Source organism: Drosophila mojavensis, unplaced genomic scaffold (assembly GCF_018153725.1).
Source record: "Drosophila mojavensis isolate 15081-1352.22 unplaced genomic scaffold, ASM1815372v1 contig_80, whole genome shotgun sequence".
NCBI lineage: Eukaryota > Metazoa > Arthropoda > Insecta > Diptera > Drosophilidae > Drosophila > Drosophila mojavensis.
The window spans coordinates 1,978,757-1,999,534 of record NW_025318906.1 but is presented as its reverse complement, the minus strand read 5'-3'; the positions used below and the strand labels follow the sequence as shown (position 1 = coordinate 1,999,534).

General features: G+C 40.7%; 1 protein-coding gene across 1 annotated transcript in view; it reads right to left on the bottom strand.

Moving 5' to 3' along the window:
- Window positions 1-20,778, bottom strand: part of LOC6578431 — a 43,645-nt gene continuing 22,867 nt past the window's right edge. Inside the window, 18 exon segments of the mRNA XM_032729816.2 lie at window positions 1-366; window positions 430-546; window positions 951-1,025; window positions 1,173-1,939; window positions 2,002-2,069; window positions 3,157-3,273; window positions 3,383-3,498; window positions 3,561-3,674; window positions 4,121-4,713; window positions 4,784-5,788; window positions 5,853-7,022; window positions 7,085-7,327; window positions 7,565-7,620; window positions 7,681-7,825; window positions 7,900-7,971; window positions 9,317-9,452; window positions 9,567-9,634; window positions 13,815-13,906. Of these exon segments, the coding sequence (XP_032585707.1) occupies window positions 321-366; window positions 430-546; window positions 951-1,025; window positions 1,173-1,939; window positions 2,002-2,069; window positions 3,157-3,273; window positions 3,383-3,498; window positions 3,561-3,674; window positions 4,121-4,713; window positions 4,784-5,788; window positions 5,853-7,022; window positions 7,085-7,327; window positions 7,565-7,620; window positions 7,681-7,825; window positions 7,900-7,971; window positions 9,317-9,452; window positions 9,567-9,634; window positions 13,815-13,906 (5,000 nt within the window). The 3' untranslated portion in view covers window positions 1-320.

The following is a 20,778-nucleotide window of genomic DNA, read 5'->3' as shown; positions in this document are numbered from 1 at the left end:
TTTTATAAAATACTAAAACTACGTTTTACAAAGTTTCAGAAAATCAATCGTTTTATATGTGTATATATTAAAATTCGTTATGCAAATGAATAAAAGTGCAGATCTTGCTATTACATATATAATTTATATATATAGGTATATATATATATAAGTATTATCAAGTCAAAAACGAAAAGTTCCACTACAAGAGGTGCTGCGTGTCTTAATAAACAATTATGAAAGTAGAAAGTTTCACTCAGTTGTTAAAGCTATTAATAAATTCTTATTGAACATAGTTTTTATTCCATATATATTTTTTTGCTTCTCTTTTCGCTTCTCTCTCATTGATTGGATTGCATATGTTGCAGATTGTTGATGTTATTGTTGCTGTAAGATAAAATATATATACATTACATATACATTTGTAATTGATATCGAGTTAGAAGTTACCTATTCTCACTATGGCATACTGCCATTTCCTGTTGCCCTTGATACTGCAAGTTTTGAAGGTATTCCGCCCTGCGTTGGTGCACCAGCTTCTCTTTTTCGGCTCGCTCTCTCTGTAGTCTATATAGATAAGTAAATGAAGTATATTAGTATTTATATAATAAAGATTCAATTAGATAAATCTGATACATAAATAATGAGCTAATTAAAAATAGATAAACTAAAAGTATCGAATATTTATTTTCTTTTAGAAATCGATTTATACATAAAAACATGTAAATTTTTTTATTTTTATTTTTTTTTTTCTATCGAACAATAGAAAATTATAGATACAATAAACTATCGACTACTACTTAATCGATGCTATCCCATTAACATCTTACCAAAGTCGTCAAGTTGCTATCCCAAATGCTAGCGTGCAAGATGTTTATATATAATTCAATTTTTAGTACCCAAATCTTTACTTATTTATATATAGAGCTTAGGTATAAATAGGGATATGGTTATAGGGTATAAGAACTTACTTGATGCGTGATTGTCTCATGAACTGTTGTATTTTTCTGGCCGCCTGATTTTGTGTCGACTGCGAGTATGTACGCCTGTGTAAAGATATAGATTAGATATGGTTATAGATAATAATCTGTATTCGATATATGTATGTATATAGATACAGTTTTGAATGTATCGAAGCTTTATGAGTATACTACAAAAAAGAATATTATTTCGCAAATGAAACTTTCACTCACTTCAAGGGACCCGAAGGACTCGTCTCCTTTGGCGTGCTGGGCTGTGAGCTGAGCTCCTGCTGTTGCTGCTGATCCTGTTTGTAGTGATCGTAAAAGCTGGACAGGCATTGGGAATTGCTGCTCACGCTGCCCTGTTCGCTGCCAGTGCCCAGTTGGGACTTCTTGAAGCGCTTATTGCGTCGATACGACCGATAGCCGTGCTGTATGACTAGAGCTGCATTGGTCATCTGCCTGTAGTAAGCGTATTGCTTATAGCGACGATAATAGTTTTGTATAACGATTGCAGCGGTACGCTCCTTATTCTGCTCCTCCATCTTCTGGCGGCCCTTGTACGAACGATATGCCTTCTGTATGCACTTGGCTGCCTCGTAAAGCTCACGCTGCTCGGTGTCTGTGAGCGTTAGCTTCGAGAAGTCTGCCTCGAAGGGATATTGCGATATGCTGGAAGCGTGCAGGAACTCCGTCAATTGTTTTGTTGAAGGCGGCGGACTAGGTGAGCTGACCGAAGGATCTGTGCCGAGTATGGAATAGCTAGCCGGCGATTGCAAAGGACCCGAACTGGCGGGACTCAGACTAGAACAAGGTGTGCTCACATCATGATATCGATAGCTGTGATCATGGAAATCGAAACTAAAATCGCTATCGAAATGTGTATTGGGCAACGAATCGAGCAGCGGATCCATAAAGCTATCTGTCAGAGCCGACGACTCTGAGGTGAGTGGCTCCGTCAAGGGGCTGCCCAAGACCATCATTTCATGTGCTTCGTTCTGCAAGAGAAGGGTGTACATTAGCATATAGAATATACATATATATACCATATCTCACTCACCTTGATCCTATCTGGCATGGCTGCTATAATATGCTCCGCTAGCGTCAAAACTTTTGCATCCGAATCCCCTGAAAGTAGGCCACATAAAATGAATTGAGCTATACTTTGGGTTCGATTTACTACGCTTTACACAGTTCAATTAACGAGTCTACATATAATGCTGTTTTTCTGTTTAAATATACATCGACAAGCACCAGAGTTAATTGCACGAGGGCAGCTTGAGAATTTGACAGTTGAAACTATATAAAGTTCCCTTAAAGATGGTCAGATTACTTGAATTGATGCGCATGATTTCATTTGGTTGAATTTTGTTTTCACATTCCAAGAAATTTGTAATTCTTCAAGCCACCCTCGTTAATGAGCACGTTTATATGTTTGCATGTGTTAGTTTTCCAATAGTCAGACACACACGCATTTCATATTTACAGAATGAACACATTTTGAGTATAAATATACAGCGTATGTGTATGTATGTGTGTGAGTATGTATATGTGTGTATGTGTATTAGTGTCAGTGTTAGTAATAGTCTTAATATAATAGTCTTAATATAGTGTTAGTGTTATACATCGACAAAAACACACATTTAAGATTAGTTCTAATCAAATACAAATACATATGCCGAACGTATATATATATATATATATATATATATAGTTAGTTATATCAGTGTCTGTGTGTGTGAGACACTCATAGAGTATTTACATCGAAACCATAAACTGTTCTATGAATACACTCATATGCATATTCATAGCTAGAACAAACATCAAGAACATCATCCGATACATTTATATAAATTAATTTTGGATATTAGAGGCTCAGAGCTCAGAGCTAGCTATGTGTGTGTGAGTGTGTGTGTATGTGTCTGTGTATTTTTCTATATATGTATGTATGCAACAACAACAATTAGCAACAGCAACCAACAACAACAACATTGAGAGACAGACAGCGAGAAATATATATGTATATATATAAGAGTGTAAGAGAGACAGATATAGAGATAGAGCGAGCGAGCGAGCTATACACAAAATGCATATTAGATTTGATGATGGCCAGCGCTTCTTTCCCCTTTGGATTGTTACGTTACATTATTACGACATTACGTTAAGTGGTTAGCATAGAGAGAGAAAGAGAGAGAGACAGCTTCCTCAGACTAACCTACGACCGCATCGTTGAGCTCATTATTTAAAGTTGTGTCAGTCACGCTCGTCGAATTGTCATCGCAATCGATGTCTTTGTCGTGTATGGGACTCGATTCGCCCGTGGATACCTCGCCTGGTGTTTAGAATTTTGATTTTTATAGCATTCATATACAATCGTACACACAGTAAAGAGTTTATCTAATAGAGAGCATTAAACTCTCGATTGACGGCCCTCAACTTACATAGAGCGAAATCCATTTTACGCATTGGCGATAGCAGACCGGAACAATTGTTGCCGCTCAGCGAGTCCAAAGGAGAATCCACGCCCAGAGCATAGTTGTCATGTGTCTCATAGTTACTAAAAATCAGAAATGTTTATTGTTTTTGGTATAGGGTATGGCATAGCTGGATATAGCTTACCCGTGCATTCTAGCTAATGGCTTTCCGGATTTGCTGCGCATATCCATGTTGATGCCACTATCTATGGAAGAGCGCTTCGAGTAGCGACTGCTGTTATTTGGCGGACTTTGATTGCTGGAAGAAAATAGAAATATATTTTGTGGAGGATTCAGAATTTAAAGCAGAGAATTTCCTTGTTCTTATAAACTGAGGGACATACCGACTAGAAAGACTACATCAACCCAGGAGCTGTTGCTGATCAGGAACAGAGATATATATATTATGGGTTCTGACAGGACTCCTACTGCCCTGAATTCTCATTTTTCAATGGGTTTAACATGGGTATAACAATGACAGCAGAAGTGAGAGTAAAGCAACTATAAACTATTTTGAGAAGATTTACATATTCTATTAAAACGGATTCAAATTTTAGGTGGTCGTATATACTAGTGAAAGCTATTCAAAACTGTCTATATTTAGATATATCTGCTTGAAAATCATTCTTAGAATCGCTTGGCCTTGCATGCCCATGTATAAAATCAACCCAACTGCATAAACTCTACTCAGGTTTGCAAATTTACCTATGAAGCGCCACAGGTCGTAGGAAGACTCCGTCATGTCTGCGCTGCAGTTCCATCTCGTAGACACTATAATTGGACTCCTCAGTGGCCGCCTCGACGGCCAGATTCATGGAGAGATTGGCCAGTCCGCCGCGTGGCTGTGGCTTGCGGCAGCGTTCCTTTTCAAGCCGGCACAGCTGCTGCAGCAGCTGCTTGTGGCCCTTCAAGCTGGCCAAATCGAGCGGCGTTTGCTGGGCCTGCGTTTTGATCTTTAACGCATTTTGATTCCACTTGTAGAGCAGCAGAGTGCACTCCAAATGTCCACGAACACAGGCCCAAGCCAAGGGCGTAAAGCCATGCACATCCTGGCTAAGTGCGTCCAGCTCCGTTTCCAGTATGATATGTGGATTCTCTGCGCGCCAGTTAAGCATGGCGCCCACCAGCTTGGCATAGCCCAAGGCGGCGGCCAGATGAAGCAGGGTCATGCCACGCAGGCCAACGCTCCAATTGGCGCCAGTGCTGGGCGTGCTCCAAGCGTGCTTCGTGAGCCGATGGCAATAGAGCACCAGTTTCTCTTCAAAGTTGGGCTCAAGAAAAAGAGAAGTCTGATCGAACTGCAAAGGGAGGGATCATAGTTGAGAGAGAGGACATTCTATTTCATAGGCAAGGAGTCGGTGCACTTACGGTGAGCTCATTCTCCAGCTTCAGCTGCAGTTTCTCATCGATGGTAGACAAGCGGTTCAGCAGCGTGAACTTATACAGGCAGTCATTGGAGCTGCTGGCATCGAATGGCGCATCTGCCAGCAGCGATAGCTTGTACTCAAACATCGCCGCATTGGAGACCAAGAATCCATCACATGCCACCTGCAAGGTAACCAAACCTGCCTCATGTGCCGGACAGTAGCAGCGCAAGACGCCCTCCTGGACGAGCACCGTGGGCACAGGCTGTGCATCGAAGAGCACCGTGTAGCAGCCTCCATCACTCGTCCAAGGACCTGCTACGAGCACCTTGACCCCGCCCTCCGTGTAGGACCATTCCGGACTAAAGTCACAAATGTTGAGCAACTTTCGCTGCGTGCTTGTGGGCTGGGGCGTGGCTAGGTAGGAGCCACCGGCCTGATGATGCACCTGCTCGACGGCTGTATTATTCAACGCCTGCTTATCATCCAGATCCAGTTCGGGAAACTCAACCAGCATATCAAAGGCATCCAAATTGGCAAATACATCAGCCGCATCCTCGTCTTCGCGTTCATCTGATTGCTGTTGCGCTGTTTCGTTGTTGTTGCTGCTAGCTGCTGCTGCTGTCGCTGGGTCCTCTGCTGCTGCTACTGCTGTTGGATTGCTGCTGTTGTTGTTGTAGGGCATATTGGCAATGAGCGTGCGTTGTATATCCTCATGTGATAGATCCAATGTCTCATTGAAGAAACTCATTGACTCTGCTTGGGGCTCATCGTCGTTGCTGTTGTTGCTGTTGCTGCTGCTGCGACTGCGACTGCTGCTGTTGTTGTTGCTGTCACTAATTTGGCTGCTGTTGTCACTGGAAGCACTGTAGTTGGCACAACCATTAAGAATTTGGGCATCAGTTGCCTGATTGTTGACGCTATAGTTGCTAGACGCCTGCTGCTGTTGCTGTTGTTGCTGCTGCTGCTGTTGCTCGCTGCTGTTGCTGCTGCCGCCGCCCAACTCCAGCTGTCAGTTAAATTTAATCAGCATAAATAGGCATAAATGCAGTTGATTTGCGGTCAAAACTTACCTCAGCATGCGCATTGGCGCTCATTAAATTATCACAAGTTGTTGTTGCTGTTGCTGCTGCTCCTCCTGCTGTTGTTGTTGTTGCTGTTGTCGTTGTAATTTGTTGCTGCTGATTGCCATCGATAATCGACTGTAAGGAACTGGAGGTGGATGATGTTGCTGATGTGGAAGGAGTATTGCCAGCGGAAGACGTTGCTGCTGTTGCTCCAAGTTGATGGTTGTTGTTGTTGCTACTGTTGCTGTTGCTGCTGTGATGCTCAGGTGACATACACATGGCCTCAACTGGGGGTTGATTGCTGCTGCCGCTGCTGCTGCAGCTGCTGTTGGGGGTTGGTGTCTGTTGCAATTTATAATAATGTTGCTGCTGTTGAGTGTTGGCTTGCTGCTGTTGATTGTATATAAAGTTATTGCTGTTGTTGTTTATGACATTTAATTCGTTGTTTGTGTGAGCTGTTGCTGCTGCTCCTGCTGCTGTTGTTGTTGTTGCTAATGCTGCTGCTACTGTTAATTGCTTATTGCTGCTGTTATTTGTATTGTGGCTCAGTTTGTTGCTATTTGCGGTCAACTGCTGCTGCTGCTGCTGCTGTTGGCTTTGGTTTTCAATTAGTTCCGTATCCATGACATTTGCTGCTGTTGTTGTTGCAGCTACAGCTGCTGCTGCTGCTGCCGCCTCCCTTGTTGTTGCCGTTATTGTTGTATTGGCAATTTGCAGGCGATGATTTAAATGTGCTGAGCTGTTGCTAGTATTGCTGTTGCTGTTGTTGTTGCTGTTGAGTTGATTATGACTTTGATTGCTTTGATTGTGACTAGCTACGAAGCGCTGCAAGTTCAGATGCTGCTGCTGTTGATATTGTTGTTGTTGTTGCTGCTGTTGTTGCTGCTGTTGATGTTGTTGTTGCTGTTGCTGCTGCTGCTGCTGTTGTATTATCAGATTGTTTCTTGTGGCCAGCATCTGATTGGCGCCACGATATTGCTGCTGATAGCTGCCTTCGTTGTGATTGGCCTGTTGCTGCTGCTGCTGTTGTTGTTGTTGCTGCTGGGGAATGATTTGAAATTTGATCGCCGACTCTTGCGGCAGCTGCTGCGTGGCATTGTGGAACTGCGCGTGCGGATTCTCCAAATGCAACGTCGCATCGCGCTGCCTGTGTCGCTCCGACCAACGTGAATACAGCTGTAAAGCAAACAGAATCTTAAGCCCCAAATCCCCATTTCCTGCTGCTGCGCTCCACTCACCTTGCTGGCCACCACAACGTTGGGCGTGCCGTTGGCTGTGCTGTAGGCGTCATTGGGTCGCTTCTCTGAGACGCCCTTCAATATGCCGCCCGTGCGTCGCATAACGGGATGCGTGCAGGTCTTGCCATCCGCACAGTTGGCATCGCCGCAGCCGCAATCGAGTTGCTTAACCAACGCGGCTTGCCGCGAGAGACGTTGCTTCTCCATCAGCTGGCATACAATGGACTCTACAGTTTCGGCCGTCTGTGGGAGAGAATTGTATTTGAGAAACTGTTATACAGTGTAACGAAGGCAGTAAAAACAGTTGCTAGGGTAGAGCCAGTACAAAAAGCTAAATAACTTGTATACGACCTATTTTACCGATTATTATAAAAGTATTGCCCCTTTTTTTATAGCTTTTTAACAAACTGTTATACAAACTGTTATACAAACTGTTATATAAATTGTTTTACAAACTGTTATATACAATTTTACACTTACCGATATCTCAATATCATTGCCGGAATCAGAATCTTCATCTGAATTAACTGTGGACACTGCATACAATGGAAATTCTTTACAGTATAGACCTCAACTGCTACAACTGTTATACTCACGCATAGGCTTTAGTTGGCTAACCAGCTCCTCCTTTGTCCACTCCTTCTTATCGCCCCAGAGCGTTATGCTCGGCGCAATGACAGCCATTTTATTATCATCCGGATACGGCACATTCAGATAATGCACCAAAACAATGTCCGGATTCTGTTTTTTGTTGTCACAAAGATAAAGTAGTTCAGCTTAGTAAGTGTGTCCCACAACCAAGCTGTCTTACCTACCTGCAATAGCCAGTAACATCTGCGATGAAATGTGGGCAATATGGCCGAGTGTACGTAACAACCATAGATGCACTGTGGAGCAATTGGGAAAACAATTTAGCCAGAAACAAAATAGAAACACAAACAAGAACATAAAAATGTAGAGATAGCGATAGAAAGATAGAGACAGTGATATAGATTTATATATTGATTTATATAGCCAGAGCTACACGCAGCGCCTTGATTTAATTGGAAGACATAAAAAAGACGCAACTCAAATTAAATTACCAAACGCCCACGCTAGGGGGCGCCAGTGTAGACTTTAGCTGAAGGCAAAAGCCAAAAGTCAAGTGCCAAAAATCAAACCCTTTTTTGTGTGACTTCTACAACATTATCTACTGCTGCTGCTGCTGCTGCTTCCTTCTCATCTTCTACTTCCTTTATGCTTGTTCTTGTTTTTGTTTTCTGCGCAATTTCTTTTGCTATTTGGCGCTGATAAATTTTGTTGGCCGTCGTCTTTGAACGATATGCCGCTGACTTCTTTTCTGTCTTTTTGCTATATTTGCAGAAGTGTTCCACGTTTATAAATATTAGTTATCGTGTAAAGCAGACAGACGGACAGACGGACAGCCGGACGGACAGACCGAAAAGGAAAACCCCTGCTGTGTGTTTGCCAAGTGCATAAATCTCGCGGCAGCTACTTGTCTTCGGCAAAAAAAACCTTCGCCAACTGCAAGCGGTATTAAAATAAAAATTAAAACAAACAAGAAAAAATTGGCGTGAAATTGCCAACAGTTTTTTCCTCTTCTTCTATATACATTTATATATACAGCTAAACATATGAAGAATTCTGAGTTCCCAGTCAGACAAAAATACGCTTAACCCCAGCCAAAGCTTATTTCATTAGCAGACAAACAAACGCCCAGTACAAGGGTAAGGACAATAGAAAGAAACAAAAAAGAAATGAAACTGTTATACTTATATTTCCGCCGGAAAATCATAATTCACAGCGAACGAAGAAAAAAAGTGTTTCTAACAACCCTCAAGCAGTTAAGGCAGTTAAACCTAAGCTTTGCCTTCCGTTTATTTGTCTTTTTTTTTTTTTTTTATCTAGTCACTTTTATGGGTTCCTGGACAAAGTCTTGTCCAGTTTTTAAGACTTTTTGGCTAATTGACTAATTGCCCAGCAGGCGTCAATGGGAGTTTTTAATAAAGAAAATGTCACTAGGAAAAACCTCTCAAATCGAAGCGATGCTACTAAACTACAAACTTAGGTCTAAGCGGATTTTTGTTTGCAACGATTTTGGTTTGTGATCTGAACTGATTGTAATGCTAATATTATATATCTATTCCTATTAATCAGTATCTCTAGTTTCAATTTACAGTGTGAACTCGTAGAACTCAATGATTCCCAATATTAGACAAGATCATAGCCTACCTCAGTGCCTTGTACTTTAAGTTTCATGTGATCCTCGCGGGTTGTCTTCCCATCCTTGCGCTTCTTCCAGCAGTAGCCATCGCGTCTGTAGCGCACTTTCTTTCTCGAATAGAGCAGCAGAGAGCCGCTCTTGGGTCTGTCAGAGAGAAAAGGAAAGAGAGAGAGAGAGAGAGAGAGAAGAGGGAATTTATAAGAGATTTGAAGATATTGCGCTTCGCACAAATCTGGGCCAACATTTAGCATGACTCACCTTGTTTTGACTTCTTTTGATTGCCACTCGCTGTGTTTATCAAAGCTGATAAGAATCGCTGCGATTTCCTGAAATATTTTAGTAACAACAAACAAGCAAACAAATATTTGTTGAAAAAGCGATTAAATATGTTTAGAGAAGTGCGATTATAAATATACTAATAAAAGGTTTTTATGAAAATATATGAACTATTATATATATTATATAGATATGACGGCCAACTTAACCAAACATACGATTTTGTTAACTTTTCCTTCAAATCACTTTTGATATTTTATTTAAAGACTTCCACAAAGCCACTTGAGCTGTCCACTGACCCATTATCTTATAGAGTATTCCGGCTTCGTCTCATTTGTTTTTCTACTCCCCCCTCACTTGAGGCGTCCTTCAGCTTGCCTAATCAGCAAGTCACGTGTGTTTACCGATTCTTAAAGCACAACAACAAAAACAACAGCAGCAACGGCAATGAGAACTTCTATAAACTGTGCAAATGAATGTTAACCAAGTTAAGTGAACGTGCTAACAATTTCCGAGTTACTGGAAAATTTTTAGCTAGCCAAAGCACTCGCGGCATTTCCTGCCTCATTGTCCGGCAAAAGTTTCCGTTTCTCTTTTCCCTTGCCCCTTGTCCCTTGTCCCTTTTTGTTGCTTTCGGTTTGTTGCGCATAAAACAAAGGAAAACATTTTAGAAATTTCATTTGACCGCAGCAGCAGCAACAGCAACACCCAAAGCTAAAGGCAGGAAGCCACAGGATGCCCAAGTGTGACCACAATTTACAGGTGTCGCCACTTGACACCTGGGCATGAACAGCAGAATGAGTGGAATCGGTGTGTGGAAGAGAGTGTGATAGAAGTGAGTGAAGAATTAAAGGAAAAGAGGGAGAGAGGGTATAAAAAACGTTGATAAACACTCAACAGAAAGAGAGATGGAGTGAGAGAGATATATATGACAGTCAAGAGTGATGAAATTAAGCTAAGGAGTGAGAGATCTATAAAGGCATTTGACTATGAGACTGTTTAGTAGAATATCTGGATGAGAGAGGGAGAAATATAAATAATAAAAGTAAAGAAAGAGAATGAGAGAATGGGGTAAAAACTCTGTCGCGTTGCAAATTGCCAATTGCCAATTAAATATGCGTGGAATATGAAGTGGAAGTAAAAAGTGAAAGAGGAAGACTATAAAGACTATGAAATATGCGTAAGACATGTGACAGCATGCGAAGTCTATTCAAGAAATGAAGAAGAATGTGAAGTTAGCTGCGCTTAAGTACAGTAAAACATTCAAATGCAAATCACACAAAGAGCCAAACGAAAACGAGTTGGGTCTGGGTGGCAACTCTGTGTGTTTGCTGAGCTTTTGCCCATTTGGCATTTCATTGCATGTTTTGCCGATAAAGTTATCAATTTGTTTTGCCAGCCTTGACGTTGCATGAATAATGTAAAGTAGCCATACACTCACACACAAACACTACACTCCCATACACTCACATTCATGCCCATTCAAAGACGAAGAACCCATTCATCTGCGCCGTCAACAACTGGCCAAAAAAAAAACTCTCAGTTCTGAGCTCTCAACTCGCGCGCGCACAGCTGGCGACGGCCGTAGTCCATGCCTTCGCATGCTTCCACATGCCGTATTTCGTATGCCCGTAGTCCATAGTCCTTATAGTCCTCATACATAGCCCATTGACGATGTGCAGCAACAATTTCATATGTCAGAAATCGCAGCATTTGCGAGTGTCATAAAAATTGTATGCACAGCAGCTGCACTGAGAGAAAAGCAAGGGGAAGTGGAGCGAAACGATGACTAGGAATGTGTATGAAACGTTTTTGAAACTAGATATCGATAAAGCTAAAGGAATGAATATAGCGACTAATATAGAAAACTCTTGAATTAATTACACTAGCCAACAAAGGTTTGATGTCCTTTGTATATTAGTAATATTAATATTTATAATTTAGTTATTATTTCTTCAATAATCATTTAGAGCTCCCATGACGGAAATACACGCCTAATACACGTACAATTTCCATAACTCATGGCCTCTTTCTCTCAGTGTACTATACGAATTGGGCGGCTGCTAGCTCGAGTAGGTTGAGAGTTGAGAAATCACAGGCGCGTGTTTGTCAAGTGGCAAACGTTTGCATTTTGGTCCAAATTGCCTTTGACTTTGGCATTGGCTCCGTTGCTTATTTATGCATGCCCCAAAGCTCTGCCACAGCCACAAGCTGCTTGCCACGGGCAACTCTTTCTCATTTTTGCTGTTGTTGGTTTTATGATGAATTCTAGGCACATACGTTCGAGTTCGAGTAGCTGCGCGAAATGCGCATTAAATATTTATGCGCACCTCAGCGCATTTGCTGCACACACGCACACATGGCCCGTCCCTTGCCACGCACGCCTCCTGTCACAACTCGTGGCACTTGCAACACACACAAAACAATTAGACTTTGCTATTTACTTACAGCTCTGCTTATTATTAGCCAAAATGAACATATTAGCCGTATAAGTTTCTTGATTCTGCTCAGAGGCGCTTTTCAGAGGGGCGTGGCATGTGCCATATATTTGACCAGAAGTTGGTACATTGCTCGGCTGCTTTATGGCCGAGTTGCGAGTCTCGGCGACAAATTAAAACCGTGTGGTTAAAGCCAAAAGCCCAAGCGAGGCCATTTAATGGTCAGACCCAATGCTGAAAACCACCTTAAAAACCCCACTCAAAGCTCCTCCTGCTGGTCAGCCTCCTGCTACGCCCCTGACCCTGCTCGGCCTGTAAGCAGACTAAAATAAGCGTACGTAATTTTATTTATGCTTCGTACACGGTTACATTTTGTAATTTTTGCATGCTGATGCAGTACAGCAGGCGAAGGAGGAGGAGGAGGAGGCGGAAGTGGCTGCTGGACAGGGTTTATGGTGTGGGGAGTGCGACAACCATAGGCCACACAGCCCCGCCCTTCCCCTGGCGAAACTTTATATTAATAAACTGTGGCACGGTCTGCTTTATACTCTGATTATGCCTCAGTAGATAAAAATCTGCCTGTACTTTATAATGAGAGAGTGGGTAAGATATACTACTTAAATACCCTGCATGTGAAGAGTAGAACTCTTATGAGGTAAATACTGTACTGTCTTGGAATTGAGGCATTGTATTCCCGATCCTTTTCTTTTCTAAAGTTTTGTTCTTTATGCTTCTCTAGTTTATTCATTTACTACATGTTGATCGATTCTCTTTCTTTCTTGTCCGTTCTTTTCTTAATTTGGTCGTTTAATCTTATCCACTCATTCCATATGGTTCCTTCTCTATTATATTCACTATTCTCTATTCTTTTTTCCCTATGTTCTAGTCCTTTCTAGTATTTTTTCTTTTCTTAGTTCATTAAAAACGTTTTTCTCTTCTTTTAATTATTCATCTTCTCTCTTCAATGATCTCTCTTCACTTTCCATCTCATTGATCTTCTCTCTTCTTCTTCCTTATTAGAGCATTAAAGTCTTGTTTATCCTCTGCTTAAATTTAGCCTCTCATTGTTTTACTTGATTTTTAATTTAGTCAACTTGTCGCGCGAGTATGTAAATTGTCGCTTACCGAATGCTGCTGCCCAATTCCGCTGTCTCCCTCCCACTCCCTCTCTCCCTCTTTCACTCTCTTGCAAAAACTTTACAACTGTCCAAATGAATATTTGCGGTTGCGTTTAATTCACAAGTAAAACAGAGCAACAGCCATGGCCATAGCCTGGGCGACTGTTCGGCTTTTTTAAGCGCAAAAGTTTTATTGTAAACACAAAGAGCTGAAACGAAACTTTGGCGCGTACGTGCGCTGGCCAGGGGACAAAGGCCATGGAACCGCCTCGCGAATCCTGGCACGCCAAACCATTTCTATTTGTATTATAGTTTTGTGGCGCATAAACAGAAAAAAAGAAACAAATTCGCGACTATTTCTAATAAACCAAGCAGGCAGAGCTGTCCACATCAGGTCGAGGCGTGTCTTATTAATCTCTAACACGAAAAAATAGTCAAAGGAAGCGTGTCCCTTAGCGCTGTCAAAGTGTCCAGCCAGCAGGACTGGCAGGCTCATCCTGCCTGTCAAGTGCGAGTCAAGTTGTTTTTGTTGTTGCTGTTGTTGTTTTTCAGCTTTCAGTTTCGACATTTTTTATGTGCAATCAAATGCAAATCGAGGCACAAATACACACAGAGACTATATATAGTATAGTGTCTATAGATATATATCCTATGTTCATGTATGTTAAACTGACCTCATTTGTATTCCAACGATGTCGCTGCGATGGGAAACTGTCGGCTCTTGGCAGGCTCTCCAAATTGTCGGGCAGTTTGATAGGTTCGCCATCTGGAAAATAGAAAAGAAAACAGACACCGAAAAAAATGAACGAATGAAATCGTAGCAAATGCATCGAAAGTGTAAGTACGTCTATCAAAAGTCACAATCCTGTTGCATTATGTAAATATATACACATAATTTGGTATATAGTCAAGCTGGTGCTCCTACCTCCTACCTCTTCAGCTGGCCAACAGGTGCAGCTAAATGCGACAAAAATGTAAATCTTGATGATTTATAGAATTTTAAATGTCAACTTAATAATGCCTCAGGTCTTCAGGAGTTCAGGTCTTCATGTCTTAGCAACTCTACCAAATCATTTATCACTGGAATAACTTTTGGTATATGTCTGCCGCCTGCTGCTGCTGCTGACGTTTCCTTCTGCTTTTTTTTATGGAAAATGCATTCTAGCCAAATGCGTGTCTCTCCTTTTAAACTGCTCTCTCACTCTCTCTCTCTCTCTCTGTCGCTCTCTTTGGCAGTCATTGAATAATTACGCGCACTTAATGACGCTTGCAACTAGTAAAACTCGGAATCGATTTGAGGTTTACTTCCAGTTCAACTTTTGGCTTATTAAAATGCCACGCAACTATAATATAACAAGTCAATATGTTTGCCAGTTGACCTGGCAGCTGCTCAACTATCAGATACTCTGTAATCAAGAAATTTATTTTGTTTGTTATCTCAATATATAGATCGATACTCTTCTATCTCTCTCTCTCTGACTAACTGACTCCAATTCATAGATTTCCCTCTTTCGTCTTAGTTTCTCCCTGTCTCTCAGTTGTCCCTTTTGGCAAATAGAACTCCCATCTTTCCTGTAATACTATTTTCCTGTTATACTGTTTGTTCTCTTCCGATATATAAAAACATTTTCGTGGCTCTTTCTCTAACAGTTTCCATTTCTCAAAGTTGCAAACTGTTTACGCCTCTAGAATGCAATTCCATCACACCCGCCCACAGCCACGCATATCCAGGGTATCTCAATAGCATCAACAACAGCTTTGTTGCTGCTCTTACAAATGGGCTATTCGCAATAAACTAGCGGCCAAAGTGTAATTTAGCAAAAATGTGTAATAAAGCGTCGCGCACTCGAAGAACTAAACGAATATATCAAAAGCCGATATATAAACAGATATATATGTATATATACGCTCTTCATGTATATATTTATTCAGAGTACATGTAGAATGCACTCTTAAGGGTCATAAAAAAAAAAGAAACGTAGAGGAAAGAAAGAAAAGTATTGTAGAATTTATATAAAGTGCTCAACGTTTGCCCACAGCCGCGTAACCGAAAAAGTGTTGCCAAATTGCAAATGGCAAAGGGGCTGCAAGGGTGAAGGCTGGCAGAGGTTGGGGTGTAGAACGGGTGGCATAGACAGGACAGTGCGTGGGGCCTCACGATGATGTAGTTCAGCCCCCTTTTTGGCAAATGTGTTGTCAATGTAGTCCTAGACGTAGTTCAAGTTGTTGTCGTTCGCGTTGTTTATGACCTTTTTATATGCCGCACGTTGGCAGCAGCCAAGCACATGCAGAGCGAAAGAGAGAGAGAGAGTGAGAGAGAGAGAGCCCTTGTAATTGATGGCGATATTTTTAGTTTAGTTTGATAGCACACTCAAGTTTTATTGCTCAACTAATTTGTCATGTGAAAGTTGCCTTGAGTTTGGCTTTAAAATGCCCCAAAGCGATAATTGTCGTAAATATACATATATAAATATGCTATATATATATATGTGTGTATATAGTGTATAATGAATCGGTTGTATATATATTTTATTATGCAGTCGCTGCCATTGTTGTGCCACAAAATGTCAAAAACTGTGAAAGCCGAGTGAAGCCGCGTAAAAAGTCTGTTTGATTAATACAAATAAAAAGTTTTTAACTGCGCTTTGCATATTTCATGGCAAACGCTCAAAAAATCCACTGACGGCTACAGCCCCCATATAATAGACTGACTGCCCAGGGGCGCTTGGTCTGGGGCGTGGCGTGGCTACAGCTATAGCTGCGGCTGCCAAAAAATAACCAAGTAACTGTTCTAGGTGGGTCTGGGCGACTGGTAGATGCTCTGCAGCAAATCGAAAGGCCAAGAATTTTCTTTTTCGTAAACAATGGAGGTGATATATCCGAGAAAGAAAATATTTTTAATATATATAGACTATCATAGAAGTTACGCACAATAATTTATAGATTTAACGCCTTTATTCCTCGATCTGTGCTCGAAAATCTTTGATGATTTGATCATGATGATATGATATATTTAGAAAATGGATGAATTGCAAAGTGAACAATACAAAATAAAGATCTCTAGCCTAAGTCAAGATGAATGTTTCAGCAGTGGCTATAATCAATAGATCGAAGTAAGCAGATATGATCCGAAAGCTCTATATATGCTCTATATGTTAATGAAAACAAGAAAATACTTTTATCCCATTAGAAGTCTGTAGCTTATATAGTTCTTCACTTAAAAATCCATAGGGAAACTCACATAGCCTACATCAACTTTCTTAGTTAAGATATATCTAAATATATAGCAACCACATATTACCATCTCCATGCTCTATAGATTATCGCAAAACCCATATACCCATCTGCACTGATTGCAGTTCAGTCGAAAAACAATGCCAGCAAAAAATCGAGAGCCCCCATTGAGCGCTACAGCTCAGGTGCCATCGGGGATCGGCTGATGTCCCAGGCGCGCCATGTCGACGTCGACGTCAACGTGCAAGGACCTCAGTCTCAGCCTCCGCACAGCTACAGCGGCTGCTGCGCCTGAACTGTGGCTCTGGCAATGGCTGTGGCAAAAGGATATTTTATTATTTTACGCGCAGTTCTCATAATTTGCAAGTCCCTTCGCTTAATTGTGACAAATGCGCTTTGGCATCCAAAAAGAAAAGCGAACAAGAATTTGTACCTCGCATAATTTGGCTTTAGCTTGCAGCGAGTTGGCAGAGCAGAGCTCACAGCTGACCTCCAGGTGGGGGCCAGGTTGCCAGGCTGCCAGGTTGGCTGGCCTGGCCTGACAGCGCAAATAGCACAAAAGAGTTGACATAAATAATAAATTTTCGTTTTACGATTTCGCGTTACGCGTCACACACACACACACACACACCGGTTGAGAGAGCTGCCAATTTGAGGTCTGCCAAATTGTGGCTAATAAATATCTGACAGCAACAACAACCAAAAAAAAATAATATATATATATCTCTATCTATATATATTAAGAGAGAGGGCGCGCGTCAGCGAGGGAAGTTCAGTGCTTTAGCTGTGCCTCTGTCTGTGCAAAGAAAAATTGTTTGCGCGAAAATCAACGAGTGTGAAATTACTTTTGTTTAGGCTCTGTCACAGTGGCCCTTCGCCACTTGCACAATTAAAAGCCATTAAAAGCTAGAAATTGTCTGCGTATAAGCAAAAGTAGAAGCTAACAATAGTCTAGCGCCATGTTGCAACAGAGGGAAGGTAAGTGTGTGTGTGTGTGTGTGTGTGTAGCAGGTGATAGCTGTAACTAGGCGAGAGAACTTACAACAATCAAAGATATTTTAAAGAGCACACATGATCTGGAATAGGCCTAACACATACATTGAGCTATATACATACTATAGCTACTCCTAACCTTATGTATGCTCTATCTATATATGCCTGCATATATTTATATATAAATAAGAGGAACCACATATATAATATAGAGTCATGCCTATACAAGTATTCCTATAACAATACATATATAAATCTTCAGCCACATGTATCTCTATCCACCTATATAACCATATCTATATGTATATACATATACCTACCAAGATCTATCATCTATGTACACTTCACTTCTCACAAAACTTGGTCAACAAATGGAGACGATAGAATGGAAAAAAAGGCAATCACAGCACGCACCTCTTTGGCCAGCTTGTTGGCTGTTCACATGATGACGTCTTGGCCACATGTTTCTAACTAAGCCCACGAAAATAATAAAATGTCTTATAAAACAACATACCAAAAACCAAGAACTGTTGTAGTACGAATCTTATAAGATAATGCCACACACACACTCAAACACGAACATGACGTCGCAACAAAACCCCAATAAACAAGCAGACAGAGAGAAAAGTGATAAAGCAACAGACGTCATTGTTGAAGAAACTTTATAGAAACTTTATAGATAATAATAATAATACAGACAAATGAGGGGCTACGATTATCATATATGGTTGGGGATTTTGGTATGGCAACGCTGATAAAGATGAGCAATATAAGTAAATATTAAAGAGTTCCAGGAATTTGGGCAGTTATTTATTAATACACGAGACTAAACACAAAACTCATAAAGTTTATTTTTAACATAACATATATCACTTAAATGATAATTATAATGTTATAATAGAAGAGTTTGTTTTCAAATTTTTAATTACAGTCGCGACGGGTTAGGAAATATATTTCAAGAGATAAAATCCCATGGACTGTTCGATAATAGAATAAAGCATACTTAATTGCCTGTCTGCTATGACAAGCTACAAATATTTTAAGTTATCTAAGTACATTTGAAGAGATACTTCAGAAAAATATATTACAGAAAACTGATAAAAAATACATTGAAAATCCGTAAAATACTACATGTAATTTAGTTTATAGACCACATAATAGCAGACTGCATACATAAATCTCGAAGAGAGAAGAATGAAAATATGTAGAAGGTACAATATAGAAGGTAGAAGATAGATTAAAGAAATATTGAAGGCAGATCAGAAATAGATCGAAGATAGAAGCTAAGTAAAACTAGAAAATAAATCGGAAGATGATGTTAGCCCTCCACTACTTCATTAGACAGTATACTTCTTTTTGAGTATATCTATTACAATCTCATATACAGGGTATATAGCGTGTAAAAACCCACATGGAAGAAAGCATCATGAAACACTTAAGAGAGACGCAACGCGTTTTTCGTTTATCTTGAGTAGCACAAAGCAAACTTCTCTATAAATTTACAACAACTATGACTTATGACAGATGTGCGAGACATGATTTATATCAAGATACACACTGAGAGGGAGAGAGAGATAGCAAGAGAATGAACGAAGAAGAGGGAGATACGTTGCGGCTGATAAAAATCATTTTGCCTGCATGTCACTCCCGTTCAGTTCATGTAAATTGTTGTTGATTGCGTTGCAAGGAACCATTTCTCTTGCTGGGCGGCAAACAGCAACAGCAACAGCGACAGCAACAAAATGTTGCATATTATGTGGCAGCAACAGCAATTAAAAGACACATAACAGCAAATAAGCGTGTCAGCCAACTGAGCGAAACAATAATTAGTAATAACCACAAAGGCTGTGCAATTGTTGTTTTCTTTTAAATGCCGAAGCGAAGGATTTCAGCTGGAGTCAGGGCAAGCCAAAGCATGAAGGCAGGTCATGGATTAACATAAAAATGCACAGCTAAACCGAAAACTCCGTACCCACTCCGTGCCGGGAGAGTTCCGTCTGCTTCTCGAAAAGTCATAAAAGTGCTATTAATGAATTTCTAACCAAAATGCCATAGAACAAAGCAAATGAGGTGAGGAGCGGTAGGGGAAGGGGAGCGACAACCACCCAAACAAAAGCTCTGCTCAAATGCAATAAATTATTCACATTTATGAGGGCCAGGCAGCAATGGAGGTAGAGTCCGACGAAGAGCCAGTGAGAGAGGTAGAGGCGATAACTGAGCCGGTGTGACAGAGACGGCATTGTCAACGCTGCCAAGACACAGTGCTTAGCTCCAGCTAAGCTATATTCTACGAGCTTCTCTTTCTCTCTCTCTCTCCCTCTCACAAGTCTTGCCTGTCTCCTCTTTCTCCAGCCCACTCTCTCTCTCTTTCCCTCTCGTCTACATAACCCAATGCAATTACGTGCGCATTTCATTTGTTTTCCGCTTTTCTTTTTGACGTTCCTTTGCCTTGTATAAATCAGTGCAAAAATTTCACATTTCCTAAATGATTTTCATATGAACGACTCAAAAAGGTAGAAACTCTGGCTTGATGTTACTCTGTAGTTTGAATAAATACTCTAATATTTGATATATAGATAATGAATAATCTTCTTCTAAGCCTTTACTGGAACTCCCAATATCTTAATCTGTCGATTCCTCAACTGTACGCTTTCATCGCTATACCATCTCTCTATATCTCTTCATCTATCTCTCCATAATTATCTCCATCTCTTTATCTACTGCATATAAACTCCCTTTCACTCACTTCACAAACTTCCTTTACAGCCTTATATACCCAATTTCGATTCATCCTTTACAGCCCATAATGAATACAAATAAAAATTCATCTCTAGCTAAAGCCCCCTTGGCATATGCTACACATAAAAATTGTAATGCACTTTGCAAACTTTTACTTAACTGTCTCTGTCTTGTACAGTCCGTCTTGTCAGTGCACGTACACGTGTGTGTTTCCCCTTCAGGGTGCTCTACGGCTGTTGTGGTGGGAACTTTTTCGTATACGGTCAGTCGCGGTTGCAAATTATATTAATATGCAGTCGCTGAATTTCAGCCGAAGTCTCTCCATCTCTCCAGCTCTCACCTCTTACCCCTTCACCACTATACAAACATGGAATTTTTTCCTGCTTTCCATATATCTGTTTCCCATTTTTTTCGGCCTGCGGTTACCTCTGTGTTTATTTAAAATAAATATTTTTTCCATAGTTTACTTTCTACGACTACTTGTTATACTCGTCCGAGAAGTGAGAATGAGAGTATATTGGCTTTTGATAATATATAATCTGTTTGTTTATAGTGTGAAGCGCTATAGAAGTCTTGGAGAATTATAGAAAACCTGGTGAATTTTTAGATCTTATTCGAAAATTTTCTAGTATTACCATATGTATATATATATATACATATGTATTTTTCTTG